Source organism: Myripristis murdjan, chromosome 12 (genome assembly GCF_902150065.1).
Source record: "Myripristis murdjan chromosome 12, fMyrMur1.1, whole genome shotgun sequence".
Classification (NCBI taxonomy): Eukaryota; Metazoa; Chordata; class Actinopteri; order Holocentriformes; family Holocentridae; genus Myripristis; species Myripristis murdjan.
In genome coordinates this window covers 19,834,115-19,856,996 of record NC_043991.1, presented here as the reverse complement: position 1 = coordinate 19,856,996, position 22,882 = coordinate 19,834,115, and the positions used below count along the sequence as shown (strand labels likewise).

The following is a 22,882-nucleotide window of genomic DNA, read 5'->3' as shown; positions in this document are numbered from 1 at the left end:
TGAGGGGGCAAAAAGTAAGAACTGAGATTCTTGTTTATTGGATTCTTGTTATTTGGTTGACCTGCAAATCCAGGCTGACATTGGCAAATATATCCAGCAGCATCTGCAAAACTGAGCTCCCACTCCAGCTCCCAGTGAGAGGGGTCCGAACGCTCAAAACACTCTCCTCCATTCTCACAGGGCATCTCGGCACACTCATCAATGTCAATTTCACAGTTTTCTCCCTTGTAACCTACAAAAAAAATCAGAGAGTGTAGTTCCGTGTTTCACATCAAGCAATTGTAAAATAGTTTACTGTATAAAGATGGGCAACTTCAAAATGAACTGTACACTTGTCTTAGTGTCATGTACTTAACAAAATTACTGTATTTTACACATGATTTGTTCTGCAGTGGTCTGTTGCCTCAGTGCACTGAAGTGGATGAAATGTAATAAGGGTCCCTGTCTGGATTCAAAGCCAGAATATCAAGAGCACATGTTATAATATGCTTCATACACTTTAGCCGATGAAGCCAGCAGATTGCCCTTTAGGTCCCTTGATTAACAGATTTTTTATTTATTTTATTTTATTTTATTTATCCTTATTTATCACTCAAATACCTGGCCAGCAGAGACAGCTGTACTCCTTGACTCCCTCTAGACAGGTGGCGCCATGTTGACAAGGATCAGAGGCACATTCAGGGATGTCCTCCTCGCAGTGGTCACCCACAAATCCTGTATCCGTGCAATCACACTCATAACTGCGGGAGACACAAGTAAGTTACTGTACTGTATGGAAGGATGTACAAACTCAAGCAATAGACACAATTATTTGAAGCAGTTTTCCTGGGGCAGTTCACAAAGAACTAATATTATTACCATTGTTATAAGAGATATGTTTTATTTGGACGTATGAACTTTCTTCCTCTGCTCCAAAGATGCCACTCAGGGCCTGTTCTATTTTGTGTGTCACAGAGACATATAGACATTTTTATTCTGATCTGAACCACATTAACACAGTTTGTGGTATGAAATTGGCTCCTGAGCCATGCAACCTATATATGGGTTGCATTTGAGCTCTCAATTTTATATTTAGCAGCCGTGCAACGGCAAGAAGTAAATCGTTTACCTTAAATAATTGTCATAATTTTGTCAGGTTGGATGAGGCAGTTTTAGCATGGAAGACAACATCATACCCCAGTGGAAAGCAAGCCAGTCAGCTGTCTATGTACCATACCATACCATGCTTCATACCATAACTAAAATATGGTGGAAACAAGTTGGAGAGCCATAGGTACAAACAGAATGTGTCTTATTTTAGCTAATATGTATTAACTAATATGCTATGATCTCTGGCTAGGACACAGCTAGATTATGTCAACAATATTTGTCCCACCCTACAAAAACACTGATTGGCCAACTCAGTTTTTGAACCATGAAATTACTAGCAGATCTATCTGCATATTCACAATACAACACAACACACCCACTTTAAAACACAACACACCCTCTGATATAAACAGATTCCAAATGCTTAATAACAGTGGTAGTTTGGTTAGGTTTAGGCATCAAATCTATGTTAAGGTTAGTAAAACGTCATGTTTTGTGTTAAAATACTTCACTGTCATGGTTTAGGTTAGGAAAACATTCTGATTTGGGTCAAAATACTTTGTTGTCATGGTTAAGGTTAGGAAAAGGTCATGGTTTGGGGTTAAAAGACTCGCTTCACACAGGAACCAAACTCTGTGACTTGACAGTCTTGACTACCAACACCTCTACCACCACAACCGCAGCCTCACTGATCTACTTGTACGGTTCTGAATGTTGTCACCTGCATCATCCTCATACTAATCCATGGCGTTATCTCATGGCGTGTGTCGTGTTGTAAAGTGGGTGTGTCATATTGTACAGTCAAACACTACTCAGCAATTGCACAAGACCTGTTTGAATCATGGGTCTGGAACCTGGCTACACCTTTTCAGTTTTCTGCAAATCACTCTCAGCAGACCTATGCAGTTGCATAAAACTGTGGGAAATACAGGTTAGCAGACACAAATTACAGTGTAAAGCTTTGCCTTACCCGTTGACCCTGTCATGACAGAAAGCTCCGTTTTGGCAAGGCTCACTGGCGCACTCGTCAACATCCACTTCACAGTCGGTGCCATCAAATCCGGGCATACAGTCGCAGGTGTACATGCCAATGAGATCATGGCAGGTGGCTCCATTGTGGCAAGGGTTAGACTCGCACTCATCTATCTCAATTTCACAGTTCACGCCTGGTGGAGATGGAGAAAGTTGGAAAAAGCAAAGAGAAACGATCAGGACAGAGTGGTAGCATAGTTGTGGTGATGATGATGATGAAAAAGAAGATGATGATAATAATGAAATACATGTTACTAATATGGATATAAATTAGTTAGGAGAGTAGTACTGCAAGAATCACTTGCTATCCTCACTGGATGGTGATGACACAAATGCATTTGATCGGTCCTCTCAAATCACTCCTGCTCATTAGTGAAACATGAACTGTTTCTGTAATCATGTCATTTAAATCAATGTTTACCCATAATATATAATATTTGTATCAAGTACTTGAACTGTCTTCAGTCCCTTGCAAGCCTTCATATATTCCTGAAACCCCATGGAGATATCTCACATGGCACTACAGCCGCAGCACACCATTGTGAGTGTAGTGAACCTGTCTGAGCCCTGAATCTGGACTATTGACTTTGAAAAGTCTTTCCACGACCTATGACTAAGACAGTGTTTTGGTTCTAATGAGAAATGCCTGCATGTTTGGGTTAGGGTTAGGGTTAGAATAACTAACCTAAATAACTCTAATGTGGATCAGGACAGCAGTAGGACTACACCTGAGAAAAGGAGAGAATATAAGGTCTACAGTTACCTCCCTAAGACACAGAGGGAGACTTTGGCAGAATTAAACAAAAAAAGTGAGACCAGCATAGCATTAAAGCTGGCAGGTAAAGATGGTGCAATTTGTATATTAAATTGGGTTGATTATGTCAGTGAGATTCAGTAACAACTTTCTGATATTCTCATTATAAAAAAGGAATAATCCAACTCCCATTTCAGACAGAAATTAATGATAACTTACAATTTCTTCACGACAAAAAGGAAATCACAAAGAGGGAAGACCCATTGTGTCAGCAGCTGGTTAATTGAGAACATTTCCAACTTGATTTCTTTTTCAGAGCCCTTTACTGCCTTCATCATATGTTCAGGACTCAATGGACATGATTAACATTTTAAAGGAGGTCGTGGATTTGAATAATGACACTCATCTAGTGATGAGTAGTCAGTAGTGGTCATTCAAAATCTTTTTGCTAATGCTGACCAAATGTCCACCAAAGATCACTTCCACAAAATCCACTCATGCAATGCTTCACGAGCCTGCATGAGTGGATTTTGCAGAGGTGGTCTTTGATTGAAAGTGTGAAAATATGTGTATTTTGGAAGTATTCAGCACATGACTGGATAACAGAGTGTTTGAATATACAGCATGACAACTGTGAACAGAAATTTTAAAATCTTTTTTTATTTATTTTTTTATTTATTTTTTATTACAGACCCATTTTAGAGAAGAGGTGAATAGCATTTTGGGAAAATAAATTTACCATGAAGGCTTGTGAGTAAAACTTCTGGGATTGAAAGCAGCACACAGAGTCAAATTGTTCCTTCAGTGACCACCAGGACTTTTAGGACACTGAAAGGTCTGAAATCTCTCTTGGTGTGCCTATTCTGGACTCGCAGACAGCTGCAAATGATAAATGCCTTTACTTTAGATTCTCAAAATAAATGTATGGAGCGACAGAGGAATGCATCGGAGCTGATCACCTCCAACCACTCACAGATAAGAGTGAAGCTCTCGACACAGAGCAGGCTTGCTGAAGAAAGCAAGGAGCATGAGAAAAGCAGCGATAGAGTGTTTCTCTCTGTCTGCCCACAGAGTTTATCTGACAGAGGATAAGCCAGAGATAAGATGCCTGGAGGAAATATCTTACTGTGCACTTAAAATACTCCTCGTGCCTATTTCTCTGGAACAAACAAAACACTTTTTAAATGAACAAACCTTGGCAAGAAAAAACAATGCTGTTGAATAACAAAATGGTTTAGGATATGCTGTTAACAGATAAAAACTCTTTATCCCACTACTGGTGATGCATACTTTAAGACAATGATTAAATTATGCTACCAACATGATGAATGTCTTTTAAGAGATTCAGAAACACCATCAAAAGTGGACAGAAGGCTACACGCCAGCAAGGTAAAGCAAGAAAACTCAAAAAAGGACAGTAAGAACGTGACATGTTACACAACAGGTGCCTTTCTTTTGAAATGGTGGGGAAAAAGTGAGAAAGTTAAAGCTTAGCTCACAGGGCGAAGAGGACGGCAGAGGAGGATCTCATTCAGAAATTTAGAAATTTCAAACCAGGAAATAACCACAGGCCGACAGGAAATTGCCCGGTGGAAAGAAAACCCACATTGCAAGGGGTCATTTTACTGTAAAACATGCATGTAGTATTATTTAATGTAGCTTTACTGAGACTAATCTTTCCCTATAAAATTCATTTGGATAACTGTGTGTGTGTGTGTGTGTGTTTGTGTGTGTGTGAGTTGGTGACTTTTTCGATGTACCTGCAAACCCAACCAGGCATTCACACTCGTACCGATCCTTCTCGTTGATGCAGGTGCCGTTATTTTCACAGGGCCGTGAAGCGCACTCATTGATATCGATTTCACAGTTGTGGCCCTGAAAGCCAGGCACACAGAAGCAGTGAAACTCAGCCACTCCATCCATACAGATAGCCCCATTCTGACAAGGGTGCGATGAACACTCGTTCACATCCTCCTCGCAGCTGTCCCCTTCGAAACCCAACGCACACTGGCATTCAAAGCCCTCTGGTAGCAATACACAGGTCCCGCCGTTCTGGCATGGCTGGTCAATGCAGTCAGTCACGTGCGTCTGGCAGTCCTGTCCTCCGTACCCAGGAGGACATCTGCAAAAGTAGCCGTTCAGCTTGTCTATGCACTCTGACCGAGGCCTGGAGCAGGGATTGCTCTCACACTCGTCCACCTCCTCTGTACAGTTGTCACCTGTTAATCCATCGGGGCAGAAGCAGTGGTATTGTGTGGTGCCCGGGGTACTAGTGCAGTCCTCACAAGGTGCAAAGGCGCACGCATCGTAGAGTTCATCACAGTCTTTGCCCATATATCGAACCCCTTCTCTGGGACAAATGCAGGCATAGTCATCCATGGTGTCTATACAGGTAGCTCCGTTCTGGCAGGGTGCAGACAGACATTTGTCTGATGTGGCTGAGCAGAATATTCCTGAAAATGGGGGAAAAAAAGGTCATTACAAATTACAATGTCAAATTAATGTCTTGTTCCTAGACAAAGATAAGTCTTAAACTGAATTGTATAAATCTTGCAGACACCCTGTAAATAAAATACTGATGGTGCTGTGCAAGGACAGAGGAACATGACTTCCAAAACTGACTGGCATTCCCATTTAGGGTGTTTTTTCAAATAGGCAAGCATGCTTATTTACATTTACAAAGTAAAAGAGCATGAAGCAAGCCCAGCAGGGCCTCTCTCTTGTTAGCAGTAATTATGTTTGTTTAATCAATTAACTTGTAACCACTGCAAACCATGAATGTATTGTCCATTACCTGCCATGTATATCCAGGGTCTGAGCCTGCAGGATCTTTATGCATATTGTTCTACTAAACAGAATTCAATTATTTTAGGTGTTGTGGTGCAGTTTTGTGACAATGTACTAAACAGTCGTGGTCTCTTTTCACCACCCAGTGCCATGAACTCTGTGTGGAATCAGTCCACATTCCTTATACTGGGCCAATCCCAACTACCCGTCCAAAATACCCACAACCCCCTGCTCCAGGCCTTCCGACACTTTGATCAGTGTGCTGTTTCTAAATCCTCATCGAAGTGGAAGTTATTAACAATGAAGGGAGTGAGGGAGGGGGAGGAGGGGGATCGAGAGAGAGAGAATGAGATAAACTGGTGGTGTGGAAACTAGATAGATAGTTGCTAGATAGTCACTCTGTGGAAATGTTGCTAAAGTTGGCTACTGATTTTTTTTAGGAACACACACAAGGTGTATTGACCAGCTAAAACCAAACTGAGAATAATATCTTTTGCCAGGCAGATGGCCAAAAACATAATCTCATAAACAGCATCATAGACCTGCCATCATTCCCTAACAGACAAGCATGGTGGGCTAGAAGTAACATGAATTCACACAAAGTCTTGATTTTTATTCTAGGCATCAACACTTTCGGGACACAAGCTCCATAAAAATGACACCTCTAGACAAGAGCTAGAATTAACTGCAGAGGAAACATATTGCATGGGCACTAACACGCTGGGACCACCCAGCCAGAAACCCTTGAAGGAACCTTGGATTTGGAGTACGCTAATCCCAAACAGAAAGTGTGAAACACGCTGAATACAACATCTTAAATCAGGCTTACCACAGAACTGTAGTAAAGCTTACAGGCCATGCCCATTGTGGCCAAAACCCAAGAGGTAAAATTGGATTTACAGAGATTTTCAACACATGGCAGATGATGGACACATTCATTCTATCCAGATTCTACATTCTTAGCTGTGCAAACATGGGATGGCATTAACCTTCACAATCTGAGACAGTTTTCAATGTAACATAACCATATTTTGTCAGAAGTCACTTCCTAATATAGGCTATTTCATTTATTAAAAAATGAAACCCTGAATTCTGATAATTATCTCTTTTTCACTTGTAGCTCTGGTTGCTACTAATGGCTTAATATGCCAATTGCATCACTTAATTCAAAAGATAGTGTTGCTTGTGCTGTTCTTTAAATTGTGTTCAGTTCAAAATAGAATGACACTAACCTATGTGTGGTAAAGTGCAAGGAACCTCAAAATCTTTTTTTTTTTTTTTTTTTTTTTTTTTTTTTTTGCCAAATGTCTAGCCTTCTTCTAATAGGACTTGAAAAGCAGTTATTGGGTTGTTCCTGAACTCTCCACATGAGCATTGTGCTTTATTTTGTTTTTTTGAATTTTTCCTAGGAAACCATGGGGTACCAGACGTCAGCAGAGAAATAAACCACACTATCTCTCACCCTGCCTCCAACTCTAATGAATGTAATTGAAGCCCCACAGCTCACACACACACAAACACACACACACACACACACACACACACACACACACACACACACACACACACACACACACACACATAAAATCTCTACACTTCTCTGTGCTTAGCAAAGTGAGGTTACTATGGTAATCACAAAAGTTATGCTGCACACTTTAGAAAGAGTGGGTTACCTCCCATGACTGAGCCTGGATCCAGCTCAAGAATTTAGCATGTGACCGTTTGTGTTCTGTGATTCACAGGAGCGACAGTGGCTAAAGAGGCAGCAGGAGCCACATCAAGTCCAGTGACGTCAAGCACTTCCAGTGGATCTCAGCATCTGCAGGCTGGGAGCTTGTGCTTACACTGCAGGTGCCTCTGTGAAAAAGGGTTTTCTTGCCACTGTTGACTTGACCAGGTATAATCACGGCTCTGGGCTGAATGATTAAAGAGAGTCAAATTGTCCTATGCTTGATGAGATGGTACGGGCCAGTGGTTTTCAAAGTGGGGCCTGAGGACTCCCAAGGGTCCTTGAGGAGCTTCCAGAGGGTCATCAGCAAAATGAGGAATATTGAATCTCCCTCTAATTTCATTCACAACACATTGCTTCAATACAAAAAATATATGAGCGATTATTTTGTCATGATGTTTAAATCTCACCACTTTGAATCTATTTGGAAGCATCCAAGTATGACAGCTTGATTGATTTTGATTAATTTCGTAATTGACACAAACCAAAAAATCTTTTCCTATCAGGGTCCCTATGGCCAAATCACTTCAAATGAGAGTCTGTGGCTTGAGGACCCAGAACATTAAAAAAAAAAAAAAAAAGTTTGAAAACCCCTGGTATGAGCAACTGTGTTTCTAAAAGAACACACAGCATCACGTTACATTGCAATGGGAAATTTTGAAACGCTAAAAATGACAGCATGTCTTTGTAAACTATCACAAGGCAGAATGACATAATGCTGTGTGGGTGGTGTATGTCTCGGTGAGTAAAAAATATTGTTGTTCTTAGGCACCAATGTCCTTCAGAACAAAATGTTTAACTCCTTGTTGTGTAGTAGTAATCACAATGTCTCCAGCATGAGTGAAAATGAAAATGAGTCATACGTGATGCCACTCCAAGCCAGCCATGACACCGCTACTCCACCACCTCTTATCTGTGACTAAAGGATGTTTGGAGAGACAGAAGGACGGGGAGTTGATGCAAGGTGTGTGAAGAGGTTAAGTAGACCACAGTTGCTGTGGCTGCTGAAAGCTGCTGGTGGCAAGTGAAAAATAAAAAAGATAGCAATTATTACAACATTAATAAAAATGGATGCAAGACTTGTTAGGTCCTATCAGTTCCAAAATGACTACAAAGCTGAAATTGATGACACAGCACTGTAAGTGTCAACTTACGAACCCCCACAGTTTCACCTTATTTGTCCTATGCACTTAATCTGTTTCCTGTCTGATCATAGAAGTTGAAAATAAGCAATGTGGGCTAAGTTAATCTTATTTTCTTCGTGCCTTGTCTTAGACATGCCAGGTATACACAGCTTTACAACTTTTTCCTGCTACTGCCCCTTTACAGCAGAAGGATGTTGTCATGTCCAATTCGGGCTGAAGTGCGTCCTTGGCTCTCTTTCTTAACAAGCACACAGTAACCGTGTTTGGACTTTAAAGATTAGACTAGACTCCTAGTGGGGTTTTAGCCACCTGGAGGCTAAAAGATTCTCTGGTGGCTGTGAAACTTTTCAAGATTAGAGTCAAATCTAATTAATGTAATAAAGAGACATGGGCAAACATGTAACTGAGTTGAAGGTGATCCTTTGGTTTATTGATCAGAAACTAAACTTTTCTAATGGGCTAAAAACTATGGTAAGTGGCAGGAACATGACTTGGACAATCATTTAAATGTGCTTAATGCTACTAATATGTATACTTCAGTATACCATTACTAATATATTGCCCTACAAAACAAGCAGTATGCAAATTAACCACTGACCACTGCATGGTACATAGAGTAGCAACAAAACTCTGGACACTCATGAGGTGTACAAAAAGTATACCTCATGGAAGTATGGAGGCCAGCTGAGGACAAACTTTCCTAAGCACTGTGACTGCAGGCTAATGCGACATTCCCGTCAGATGGTATCTACCATAAGTGCCAACTTCCGACCAGTAAATAGCATTCACAACAACATCATCATCTGGCCTATACTGGATATGGCCTATATTTGCAAAGCAACAAACCTCCCAAAGGGGAAAAAGTGCAGCAGCCAAACTTACAGTCAAAACAGTCCATGACAAAGTGATCACCATGGGAAGCCATAATAAGGCCATAAGGACATACCTGAGTACATAGTGTTATGACTAATTCTTATGTCCCAAGGTCAGTGAAGTAAATATTGGATCTGTTTTTCCACAAGACACAGGTGTTCCTAACATTCTGACATGGCATTGATATTTTACGTACAAACAAATCAGGACAAATGTGATTTTGTTTGAACATTGCTCTGTTACAGCCACAGATCTTGAATGGAGTAGAGTGGACATTGCTCTGTTTGCTGTGGTCATTTCCTACAGAATTAAATGGCGTTTATAGTTGGTAACGAGTCAGTAGAGCCATTAAGTGTGTCACTCCTGTGCGAGAACTGTGCAGATATGTTGTACTGTGGCTGTGGCCTGAAAGCAGAAGTTACTAAATTACTTGAGACCATCTGAACCTGTGTGTCCTGCTGTGTTACTAGAGATTAGAATAACCTTAGCAAGATTGGGCTTCTCCTATTAACCCCCCCAGGTAGCATCTACAAACTATCAAATCTAGCTGGTCAGCATCAAATGGTGCAAACTGTTGGTGTTTAGCTGAACTTTACTGGAGAAAAAAGTGTTTGTTGGCTTTAGATGGTTAACAGACACAAGACACCTGTCCGAGGCTTTGGTTCTTGCTGCAAAACCTCTCTCATCTGCTAGTCAGTGATATACCTGAAGCCAGTTTATACTGAAGCTACCATGGCAACATGCACATAAAAATGACCACAGCTCCGACCACCCTGCTATACATTATTAGGAGGAGTTTAGGCCAATATATGCGCATTTGGTTAAGGTTGGTTAAGAAGTAATGGCTGGCTGAAGCTTATGCTCAAGAAATGGGGCACAGGACTCTGGTGGGATCCATAATATTGCTCCTGGTGTGTTGATTTAAATGGGAAACACTATTCAGGTCCGTTTAAGTTCTGTGGTTTCAGCGGGAAGAGACCATGCAAAGTCGACCACACACACACTTTGGAGACAGGAAGCAAATTCCATTTCCCCACCACTGGCAGCAATGATTATGCATCTTCCTTTACTGGAGTATCTTTGATTCCAGTTTAACCCCTGACCCAGATCAGTTGCAGTGAATCAAATCACCCTGTTTAGGCTTCGACTGCAGGCTTCTATAAGCTTGGTCCAATATAGTGATACAATCAGGGTCTAAGGAGTCAGGTAGCAACCCAGCAATGCCCTGGTCTGGCTGATATCCTCAGGTCGTATAATTCTACAGTCGTCTCTACTCTGCCTGCCTGGTTATCAAATGGTCAAAATCGGAGGTAAGAGTTTTTGCTCTGCCTTCTGTTTCCACAATGTCTAATAAACACACTCCTCAAAGCACTTGACATACCATGTGTGGCACTCACACTCTGAACAATGACCTTCGGTATGCACTTCACTTGAAAGACTCTCTGTCTAATTCTTGTGAAGGAAACTATGGTTTAGTCAAGTTTGGTAAACCATAGATTCTTGGGGGTCCTTCTCAGGTGGGTCCGATGTTTATGGCCTGGTTTGGGCCCAAGAACTGACACATTTCTTGATCTTAAAACACACTGAAAAGCGTCGAGAGCATCCCTAGGAAAACTAAAATGTCAAATGTCTGCTGTTTTAGGTACCCAATAAAGTCTGGTGTAAAATATTTTAGAAAATAGTCTTCTATTCGTCAAGCTGCTCCTGGTAATATTTTAGGTGTGTTTGAAATGTTTACCTTGATGGACGCTTAGGCAGGTTTGAATTGTCACCCTGTTTTCCACCCGCTCACATTCAGCCAGATGACTAAATCCAAGGCATCCCCAGTCCACTTTTCAAGTTAACATTTGTGTCTTTCATTGCTCTCTTCTTACATAACCTATCACAACCCACACCCTAAGTACCATTTCACATAAGCCTAAAAGAAATACATACATAGGTTTTTATGCAACGTTGTGAAATTATACAGAGAAAAACAGATGTTTCACTAACAGCTGAAAATACACCAGGCACGTCTGCTGCTCCATTATAATCAACTGAAGCCGCTCCACTGACCACCTGCTGATTGATTCTGCCCTGCGCCGTTTGCGGTCTCATCATGTCAACCTCCACATTAACTACTGCACATGTATCTAAATTGATATGTCATTTAGTGCAGACAGTGGTGTCCCTTTTGTCAGACCAGTGGCTTTCAGGGACTGTCAAGGACCTCCGAGGCTCCTTGAGGGTCTTCCAGCGTCCTTCAGCAACATGAGGAAGAGGCTGCGTTCAGGTGCCTTTTACGAGCATTAAACAAGAGATCTGATCTAGCATCACTGATCTGACATTTACATATATTATTTTAGTCATTCTCAATATGGTTTTCTTGTAATTTTGTTAAACATTTTTGCTAATTTTCATTTAATGTTCTTGTAAATTCGCACATTCGCTAATCACCATTTCCCTCATTTTTTTGTGTGAGACACTTCTTGTAATTAACACAGACCAAAAAATCTTTTCATATCTGAGTCCTGAGGGCAAAAATGACCTCCAGTGGAAGTTCAGGGCTTAATGAGAGTCAACTTGGGTGTCCAGAACATAAAAAAAAAAAAAAAAAAAAAAAAATTGAAAATCTCTGATATAGACCTGCTGCCCAAACTTAAATTAAAAAATGAAGGATTGGAGGGAATGTACAATTTATGACTGAATATTTGAACATTTTATACATGATGCTCCATGAATTGTGAGAATTTTTTTTCTTAAAAAATGAATTGCCTCTTTAATAACAGTAGATTTCCTGCTGTGTCATGCCAGCCATACTTCATATACATCACTAACTAACCATTTACAGTCCCTTTAGCACTTATGTAGACAGGCTGCCTAGGCACTTTTTATAGATGCATTATCTAACCAGGTTTATTTTAACACATAATTTTAAACCATGACACTGTAATGGGATTTATTGTGCACATCCTTTCCCACTTCTTCTTACATTCTTCTCTTCATTCTTCTCTGCCTCTCCATTCTCTCCTTTTACTTCTCATTAACTTTCTTAACTTGCCTATCTTTGCTGTCCTCTCCTCATGTATGCCCACTTCTTCTAATCTGCACCCTATTTTCCTTCCCCCTTCAACCCCAAGCAGGTTTGACAGCCCGTCTGACCTCCAGAGCCTTTCTCTGTTGTAATCTCTCTGGCCTCTTTGGGACAATCCCATTGCTCCCCTAAGCTCCTGGTGGCAGGATACCTGCACAGATTAAGGCTACAGACTTGGCTCTCTAGCATGTGTCCCCTGTCTCACACACATATCAGGAAGGACACATATCAACCATTATACATCAATATAATCAATATACCAATAACATATAGTGACTAATACTAAGACATCTTCAAATATGGACAGAAATTAAAGTGTTAGAAATAAATATTAAGACCTTATTAACATGGGAGTAGTAATACCTAATGTATTGCCTAATATTTTGGAGGAAAGCTTTGAATGCATTTTTGATGCATATTTTAAATTTTGCTTCACTTTGTGAGGAGGTAGCAAACTGTAAAATCTTGTCCTACTTCAAGAGTATTCAGGGCATCACAGAGTTCAATGAATTTCGCTATGTTGTACAAAGTTGGCAGTTCATTAATTATACAATGCCACCACATGATACTAGTCCTGTACAAACAGGACTTAAAACACTTAAACACTCAAACAGGCAGCCTAATGCCGCCAATACTCAGCTTTCCTGCAGGTCATTACAAAGTCTAAAAAAGTCGGAAACTCAATAAACTGAAAAGCCTTCAATAAGATTTTCATAGCTCTTAAAAACCAAATCACTTTTATTAGTTACTTATATACTTGAATTTGAGTCACAATCATTTTGGGTTTTTGAGATATAGCCTATTTTTTTCTTTGCTTGTACATGGTAACCCTGAGGCTTTGCAACCTCACAACGAGTTGAATTTTCATGACCTCATCCTGTAGTTTCTTGTTTACTGCCAATTCTGGAAAACAAATGCTTCCATAAGAAAATGCTCACACACTGGGTATAAAGGCTACAGACTCATGCATTAAAGTGGAAAAAACATAAAGCTACTGAGAAAAGCAAAAGCCAACCCCTGCTTTCTCCCTGCTATCTTCATAGTTTGGCAGCAAAATAGGTCTGAAATTGCACTAGTCTTGAAAAGGTCTTACAAAGTCTTAAATTTAACTTCATGGACCCTGCAGGAACTTTGTAGCACACCCCTGAATCATAGGAATGAGCTTTTGCCTTCACTATTGGACTGCAAATTTCACCATGAATTTTGCTCTCTGTGGAGAAAGCAAAAAAAGATATTCTGTGTAACACCATCATACACACACAAACACCTGATACAAAATGAAATCCAGTCGATGCAGGCAGATCCAGGTAGTGACAAAAGCACCCATATCAACAAAGAGTAAACTATAATCTTTCGTTTTTTGATTAACCCAGATCTGAACTTCTGCAGCCCCACTCTCACAGCAGAGAGTCATACGCAAGATTGCGATCTGCTCATGACTCATTTTTAATCACCTAATTAACAGACAAGGTTGATCCTATTACTCAGTGATGGGACAACTCCACCGATCAGACATAACACATAAAGTAAATCGACCAGGGAGAGGCAGCCAGGGTCAGACGCGGACAGGGATAAAAATAGATACTCCATCCATCACCTCACTTCTCACAATGTGGACACAAGTAGAAAGAGCATTATAGGAGATAAAGCCTTTTTAAGAATCTTTTTTAAAAATGCATTTTACATATGTCATGTTTAACACATTTCCATGTCTTATTCATTTATAATGTTAATGTGTGCTCAACTTGTAAAACTGTTTCCTCAGATCTGGATAATGTTACCAATCTGTAAGTGTACACCCATGTTAATACTGCCATAAGTAATTAAGAAATGGTTGGGAAGTGACTTAATTTTGCTGTTGCAAATTGCATTACAATAGGCGTACATGCTGTGGGTAATTCAGCCTTCGTCAGACAGATGAGATGGAGGACTAACCACGAACATCCTGAGGTGTGCTGCATCCATGTCTGTGAGGCTGCGATCAACAGAGTGCAGTGTGCCAAGACTTGATCAACAGGTGTAATGACCCGTGTAGATCCTCTCGTACTCTAGTGTTGTGTATCTACAGATCCAGTTAGTGACAGAGCTGCACCAGACATCAGCCGGACTGTTTTGGCTGACGATCTTATCGCTGAGGCTGCCACGGATCACGGCATTATCCGGGGCCTTGTACTGACTGACCCTTAGATGCATCAGTGATAGGAACCTACACATCTTCTATGAGTGGGTAAAACTCACTTCAATTCAATGCATTTTTCAGTAATTTAAACTGATTATTTAAAGTAAAATATATTAAAATAACACATTTGGTGTGCACAAGAATGATTTCTAATTTAAAACATGGTTATACACTCAGTGTCCACTTTATCAGGTCCACCTGTACAGTCTAATGCAGTTCAATGCAACAGCTCTGCCATAAATTCTACCTTTTAAGAAAGTTTATAATGTTCAGTTTGTGTTGATGTGTAAATTTAATTCTATGTTTATTATTGAGGTTGTAGTTTGCAGAGGTCTTGCACTGGACTACATTATACTGAGAGGTGTTTCTATTTATTGTCCTCCCTGTTTAGATATATGAGGGGGACAGAATAGTAGAAACAGCTGTCAGTAAAATGCAGTCTAGTCCAACAGCAGCACTAACTATGAGCTCAATGCCAAACACAGAACTGAATGAACTCCTCTATTACTGTGACAAAAAGAATAGATAAAAGAATAAGAGAATAATAACCTAATTGAATTATACAATATTAAATAAATAGCTAAAACGAGGAACAATCACTATGGAAAAGCACATTAAGATGCTTAATTTCTGTTGTATTTTGTAGATAAAGTAGGTCACCTTGCCCTAAAGAGATGAAATAAAATAAAATAATGAACAAAGACCCATTTGAATGGCTCTCAAAAAGGAATGGAGCCGTAAGAGGCACTTCCCGTCAAAGAGACGTAATCCCTATTACTATTGCACTGTGCGCGCACACACACACACACACACACACACACACACACACACACACACACACACACACACACACACACACACACACACACACACACACACACACACACACACACACACACACATACATACACACACACACACTATGCATTCGCTCTCTGTCAGCCAAATTCCCCCTCTCAGTGATTCAGTGATATCATCCCCTATCCACCTGCTTAATCTGTATTAATCTGTCTGTCTTTTGTCTCTGACCTGCCATGTTGGGACGGAGGCCAATCTTTGTGATGACTTGGCTCTCAGCTCTGATGTACACATTCAATATCATCTGCTGAGCAATACAATGCAAAGGCTTGAGGGCTTTCCTAATTAGACATGAACCTTTTCACTCATTTCAATCTTCTTCTAGTTTAGCTTTTTATGCAACTACCGCTTCAAACAAAACAAACCACATTCATGAAATGATAAATTTGAGTGGGAGCATCAGAGAAGCTTTTTCATGTATAGTTTTTATAATGTTAGCGTGGTACAAAAGCTCTGCATTTTATCACCGGTGGTCTTGCAGTATTAAAGTACATTATGCATGTTCAATCTATTACAGTACCTCTGTTTTCATAATGTTATCAAAGTATTTTTATTTCAGTAAAAGTCATATTTGTCACCTGCCAGTCTTTGAACAATGAGCTGACCTTTATTAATATTATTAATTTGGGTTAGCCTTCATATAGAGGAATTCAGAGTTTAAAGGGATGGTAAATGAAGGAACTTTATTATTTAGTTTTATTCATGAGTTTTATTGATATCATCCACCAAGATTCAGCTGTAACAAAGTGGAGTTTTAGGGGCTGTGATACACTCCAGCAGGACTGAGTGGGCATTCTCCAGGGTCCTGTCTAAATGCTGACTCTAGATTTGCGAAGCTCTCACAAATCTTAACCCTAACTGCACTCGCAAAAGTTCAGAGCCAGACTTTAGGCTGCAACTGTGGTTAGGGTTAAGATGGAGGAAGTTTGATTATATCTTGTTCAAACATACAGTCAAACTTTCAAAATCACTGGCATGGGCCTTTAAATTGTCCTTTCTGTCAAATTGACAGTCAGTAGGTCAGACTAGGAGGCAGTGATCCAGCCTAAATCCTGCATGCATGCTTAAACAAGCCAGCCACGGATGAGACCACAGGAGATAAAAACTCAATTCGACTTAGCAGCAAATTAATTCGAGTACAGAAGTCAAACTGTCCGGAAAGGGATGAATCTCTCTCTCTCTCTCTTTTTTTAAGAGTCCAATAATATATAATTTAATTGTCAAAGAGGTGAAATTGTAGCTCACGTTATGATCTGAATATAACACCTGCTATTCTTTAGATCACTGATGAGGCCACGTGCACTAAGACAGATTATCTCCATGCATACCCTGGTGTTTCATGCCTCTCATGACTTTGATATTCACATGGGAACACATACACATGGGAAAAGATCTGTTTAACAAAAACCAAACACCTCCACGACACAAAACTTTCAGAGCAAAGCAAAACATTTTTGAGAAGTTTGAGAATCCTCCATTTCTCAGCTCACCCCACACCACTTCATCGTGCAGCATAGTAAACATGTACTATATTACAACACAGCCAATTAGCTTTATCAGTTCCTGTTCCATCACACACAAAATACTTCTGATCTGAAATAATTCTGAACTACACATATGACAACTTCAAGACTGGTTTACGTCAAATATTGATCATTTCTTTATCATGCAAATATCAAAATAGTGTGATTATAATCAATTAACAGGTGACTATAATTAAATGCCAGCAACAGCCATTGAATGAAATGCATGTGACCTCCTGGGAATATAATCTGGACTAGCTTGTTGCAGGCTGTGCAGCATGAACAGGTGAGGTGTGTGTGTGTGTTCTGCTTGTGAAGAAGGTGCTGTGGGTTGGGGTGGGCTTAATGTTGCTTTACCAGCAAAATTTATCTGCCGTGCTTTCTGGCGGCTTTTTCACACTGCAGGAAAGAGCAGGTTGTGCTTTGCTGTTCACTGAGAGCAGCCAACCTGTTAATTAAATTTGGTAAAATTTATCTCTTACCTATCACTGATGCTCACTATAAAAAAAAAAAAAAAAAAAAAAAAAAACTATTTATTTATTTAATTTTTTTCTGCCATGGTGCCATAGGCGTCTGCCCATACGGCCTATACCCAAGGCTGGCTCTGGCTCTAGTTTAGTCTTCTTACGAAAATGCATGTTAGTTTTAGTCACATTTGAATCATTTGAATCATTATTTTGTGGATATGAAGCTAAACATGAAAACTCTCTGGTATGGTCCTTTTAAAGTAGTAAACACAACTCATATTAGCTACTGAAAAGGATTTCTATGTTAAATGTATAACTTTAATTGTATGTGCCACCTTGATAAAACTCAGATATCTTGTGATAATCCTCAGTATTTTTGTTTTCCAAGCCACAACATTTATAAAAAATGACACAAATTTAACACACCCACTACCACTGACTGTGCATCCACACTGAAGGTGTTTGTCCAAAGAGGTTTGCGCAGCATCCACACAAACAGTAATTGGAGTAATTATCTTCTGCATGCTAATGTTTTTTCAAAGTGCTTTTACAATTAACTGTAAACTAGTTCATCCTGTTGTCATGGTTATGAGAAACAAAGGACAACCGCCTCCCGCCCCTCCCAACTCTCCACTTTTTGCCCTCTTTCTCTCCCCAAAACCGCCCCTGCACCATTCATGAGGCAGCATCTCTGAGAGCACTGACAGGAGGGGAAATAGTTGTGAGCACTTGTTCGGGGTGAGAACTTCAGTCAGTGGATGCTCAGCAAAGAGAGAACCTCAGACTTGGAATATCACATTTAGTATTGTAATGGTGTTAATTACTCTCATCATAAATTCATGCAAGGTTGTTTAAATTTGCAGCTGAGTTCTCTGTTGCCTTGTGATTTCATTAAGCTCGGAGTCAGGGGAGGTTTACGTCTTTCCTTGCAACCTTCTGCTTTCACAGAAAAGGGATTAGAAGCTATCTACAAACAACAGCCACACTTCCGGCTCCCTTGGGACTTGCAACCTGTTGCCTCCTTAAACATTTCATCACTTAAAACATGCCTAAACCCTGATTTTTTAAATATTTTTTTCAAATGGTCCTCAACATTTGGGAGTAAACAAAAAGTCTTACTCACCCCATTTGAACATCATCATTGTCAGCAGCACAGTCTTGAGATTCAAATGAACTCTCCCAAACTCCATGGTAAACCAAGTGACCAGGGTCTTTGAAAGACCACAAGGAAATTTCGCTGGAAAAAGAAGTGACCTCTTCTATATTCTTGGCATCCTGACGCCTTATCAAGAAGTTCCCTGTGTTGCTTTCCCCTTGTGTTTTGGTGCTGGCATGTTAGAGACAGTCCATGCTTGGCCACTAATGAGCGCAACACTCGCCTAAAACAGACGTCCCTGGACTGGAGTGGGAGAGTGTAATCATCCATGAGAGCAGAGAGAGCGGACAGGAAAACATGAAGTGGATCAATCGACTTTATTCATAGAATGCAGAAAATATACGAGGGATCATTTTAACATGTTCTTCCTTCTGGTTTAATCTCAACCACTATTCTCAATGTTTAAGTATCATATGTAAAGAATTTAACCTTTTGAAACCTGAGCGAATTCTAATGACCAAAGCAGTAGTTTTAAAAAGAGAGTTTAAAAAAAAATGACATGAAAATTAGCAAACAATTTGTAGCGCAAAAAACAAATAAAAAGTATCATTTTTTTATTGCGAGAAAACTGTATTTATAATGATTAAAATTAAATATTTAAATGTCAGATCAGAGATGCTGGGTCTGATTTCTTGTGTTTAAATGTCATTTAATACTGAACATAAGCCAAAATATCTTGTGATATATGTATATAAAGTTTGAAAGCACCTGATCTAGATAAAGTGGTTTTAAAGAAAAAGAGATGTAGTATTAAATGAAATGAACTATTCAGTTACTATCTCCTTTGAAAAGCATTACACCAATACTAGGGGTTTTCAAACTTGTTCATGCTGACTTTCAATCAGCTATGCATCCCAATTTGAAGTGTTTTTTTCTGAATTCTAGAAATTTCTGGTGAATAAAATTACAGTGAAATTAAACTATTCCTCATTTTGCTGAGGACACCCTGGTAGTGCCTCAAAGGACCCCTGAGGGTACTCAGACCCCACTTTGAAAACCACTGACACAGACAATTCCAAAATCAACACAAACCAAAGTGTTTTCATATCAGAGTCCTGAGGGCAAAATCCCATCAGGCCCGTGGCTTACTGAGAGCCAACTTGGAGGTCCACAACATGGAAAAGCTAGAAAAGTTTCCAGACCAGGTTTCTGCACAAAACTGCCTTTCTTCCTCTTCAGCTGAAATCGCACAAAGCCGCTGGTCTCCGTACGGTGACCCAACCATCCTGTGGAGCTGTCAGTGCAGTCCAGGGAATCCAGGCCAGGTTTTAGCCACTGGCTCATTAGTGTCCTCAGCAGCTTTGGTGGCTCCTTTGTAGCGTGGGGCTTAACATTCGGACGCCCATCACTTAGCCTGGGAGAGATTTGTCTCCCCTCCTGCTCCCTCTGTCCCCCTCGCACCCCCCATAACACCAGCTGTGCCTGACACCCCATAGCCTGCTAGACAGATCTGCACCAATAAACTTTGTGTCACGCACAGTAACCACAGGGCGAGCATGTATAAAAAATAATAATAAAAAATGAGCATATTAGGTATAGCATGTGCTCCTATTGTGTGCGTGTGTGTGTGTATCAGTGTGTGTGCGTGTGACACAGCACAAGGCAAAAGACAATCTGTACAAAGAGCCAGGTGGCATCCATAGGGATAAGCCTCTGGCCCACATGGCCTTTTCCCACATGCACGATGAGTACTTGAGGTCAGTGCCGTCCCCAGACATTTGAGGGCCCCGCAATAAATAAATAAATCAAATCAAATCCTATGGGGGTCCTTGTGTTTTACTATGAATAGATCAATGAAGGTCCAAAAGTGCCCAACCTGTGTGACACAAAGCCAGAAGATTTTTTTTTTTTTTAATGTGTCTTCACTTCAGTATGTACAAAGGATTTTATTTAAGATTTTATTTCACCCTCTTTTTATTTTTAATTTCTTGGGCGAGGTTTTTTTTTTTAGGAGTTTCTTGTTTTTCCAAAGTTTTGGGTAATTGTGTAGCAATTTAATGCAATGCAATTTTAACTATACAGTTATGATAATTAAAAATATAGTTTACCAGAATAGTTTTAGGTACTTTTTCTGGTATTTTTGCTAAGTGGCTGGTAATTTTTTGGACTAATTTTCTGGTAATTTCTTACTGATTTTTTTTTTTCTAATTTTTTTCAGTTTTTGTGTGTGGTCATTTTTAACTGAGGTTTTAAAATAGTTGCTGGTTGTGAGGGGCTCTTTGTTGAGGAAAGTGGGGGGCCTATAGGTGCTGAGTCTGACCTGCCTGGTGTTTTGGACACTGCTGTCTGGTGAAATGTTGCTCAAAGCGCTGCTTCTCAGTTTGCTCACAGATATCGGTCACATGTAACCCCCGGCTGCTCTTTCTAGTTGTACAAAATTTGTGTTAATTGATAAGACAGCTCCAGCAGAAAATTGAGTCACTGTTCCACTGTTGAGTCAGAGCTGCGTCAGACATCAAGTTGTGTTTTGGAGAGATTTCACAGGATGTCCTTTGCTAAACCTGACTCTGTGCATTTAATAATATAAACTGTGCTGAGACACATGATGATGCACGCTGAAACTCACGGGACAGATGATACTGGAGTGCAGTTGTTGCTGCTCCGTCCTTGAGCAGTTCCGCTTTAATCAGTGAAAGATAACAAAGCTTCTCTGACTGGTACATCACTCAAGTGAGCAACAAAAAAGCCCTCTCTAAAAATAAAATTTCAATGCCCCTCGATTTTTTTTCTCTCCAGTTTTCTCAATGACTGGCTACTTCCCCCTTAGAAGATCACTCAGTTCCAAACTTGGAAATAAAATATCTTCTAATGAGTTGCTCTTTTTGGTTTCCCCAGCTGATAACTTTTAAATGTAGAAAAAATGACAGATCCCTGTATTCATTTATTTATTTATTTATTTTATGGTTTATTTAGAGGGGGGGGGGGGAAATCACATTTTACAGTCTCAAACAGGGACCAAACGTCCATATACATTGGGGGGGGGGACAAGTCCCCCCCCCCAATGTTCAGGCACTCCAACAATGTCCCCCCCAATATTGCTGGAATATATTAGCAATTCAATAGCAAATTCAACATCTGTCCCCCCCAATGTTGAAATGGTGGTTTTGGCCCTGGTCTCAAAGCATCAAATCAGAGCACTGCCTCCTAGAGACAGGGGCTTCTGGTACCACAAGATATTATGCTAATGTAATTTTTAGTATTATGTTATTGCATGGTTGAGTGCTGAATTTGTGCCATCACTTTTGACTTAGCCAGCTAACATGTTGGCACTCTCATGTTGGTATTACATACAAGAGGTGCATGAATAATTATTCCAGAATTGTTAAATCTAGTTAGGTAAATCTATACTCATTTATTGTTTTAAATTGAAGTCACCACTATTTTTTTTCTGACTGAATCTGCATTCTTAAATCAGCAGTATTGACAAGCATTATGTATCAGGACAAAACAGAGACATACGGTGTTATTCCCTGTAAATAAAAGGCTTATCACTACCAAATGACAGCTGACAGTGACAGTGAGAAATAAACAGACAAGAATTTGCACGTGAGATGTAATGTTATCTCAAAGAGCACACACTTGCACCTTGTTTTCTCCCATGGCCTCTCGTTGTAGGTGTGTGAACAGAGTGAGAAAAGGTTACTAGATCACTTGGCTGTTAATCCAGAGATCAGAGCGAGACAGAGAAAGAGCTCAGCCGGGCAGGGAGGGAGCAAAGGAGGACAGCTTTTCAATCCTCCTGGGTATTTACCCTCTCCTGAAGTTGTGCAATGACACAAAATTGGTCATTAAGGTTTTCAATATTTAGACTTACTTGCTGCAAGGAAACAGCAAGGCTCTCTAGTTTGGGCGATGTCAAACGTAAAGGTGTGTCAAGTGACAGATTTTTTTTTTTTTAAGATCACTTTTTGGTATTTCTGCTTTACCTGATAGCCACAGAAGAGAGGCAGGAAAGGCAGGGGAGGGAGAGGGGACGACAAGGAGCAACAGGCCCAGGCTTGGATCCAAAACCAGGACGCTGCGATCAGGACCCAGCCCCAGACAAGTGGCACATGCTCCACCGGATGAGCCACCGGGACGTCCTGTCAAGTCACAGAACAGACAGAGGCTCATAGACAGAGCTATGACAGTTATGCCAAAAAATTTATGAGGTAAATTAATGAGGTAGAAACAGGCTGGAAAACAACATGATTTTGAGAGGTGACATAAAGCTGGAA

The 22,882-nt window shown here is 40.2% G+C and overlaps 1 protein-coding gene across 2 annotated transcripts in view; it reads right to left on the bottom strand.

Annotated features, from left to right (window-relative positions):
* The window catches only part of crb2a (crumbs cell polarity complex component 2a), a 34,291-nt gene that overhangs the window by 9,701 nt on the left and 1,708 nt on the right, over positions 1-22,882 (bottom strand). The window contains exons 2-6 of one of the 2 annotated variants that reach the window (XM_030064695.1): positions 22,592-22,747; positions 4,636-5,328; positions 2,060-2,255; positions 601-740; positions 62-232 (exon numbers count right to left, since the gene is read on the bottom strand). In XM_030064695.1, the coding sequence (XP_029920555.1) occupies positions 62-232; positions 601-740; positions 2,060-2,255; positions 4,636-5,254 (1,126 nt within the window). In that variant the 5' untranslated portion in view covers positions 5,255-5,328; positions 22,592-22,747. Of the gene's footprint in view, positions 1-61; positions 233-600; positions 741-2,059; positions 2,256-4,635; positions 5,329-18,632; positions 18,862-22,591; positions 22,748-22,882 lie in introns of those variants that run through there. The other variant, XM_030064694.1, reaches the window with a different exon arrangement.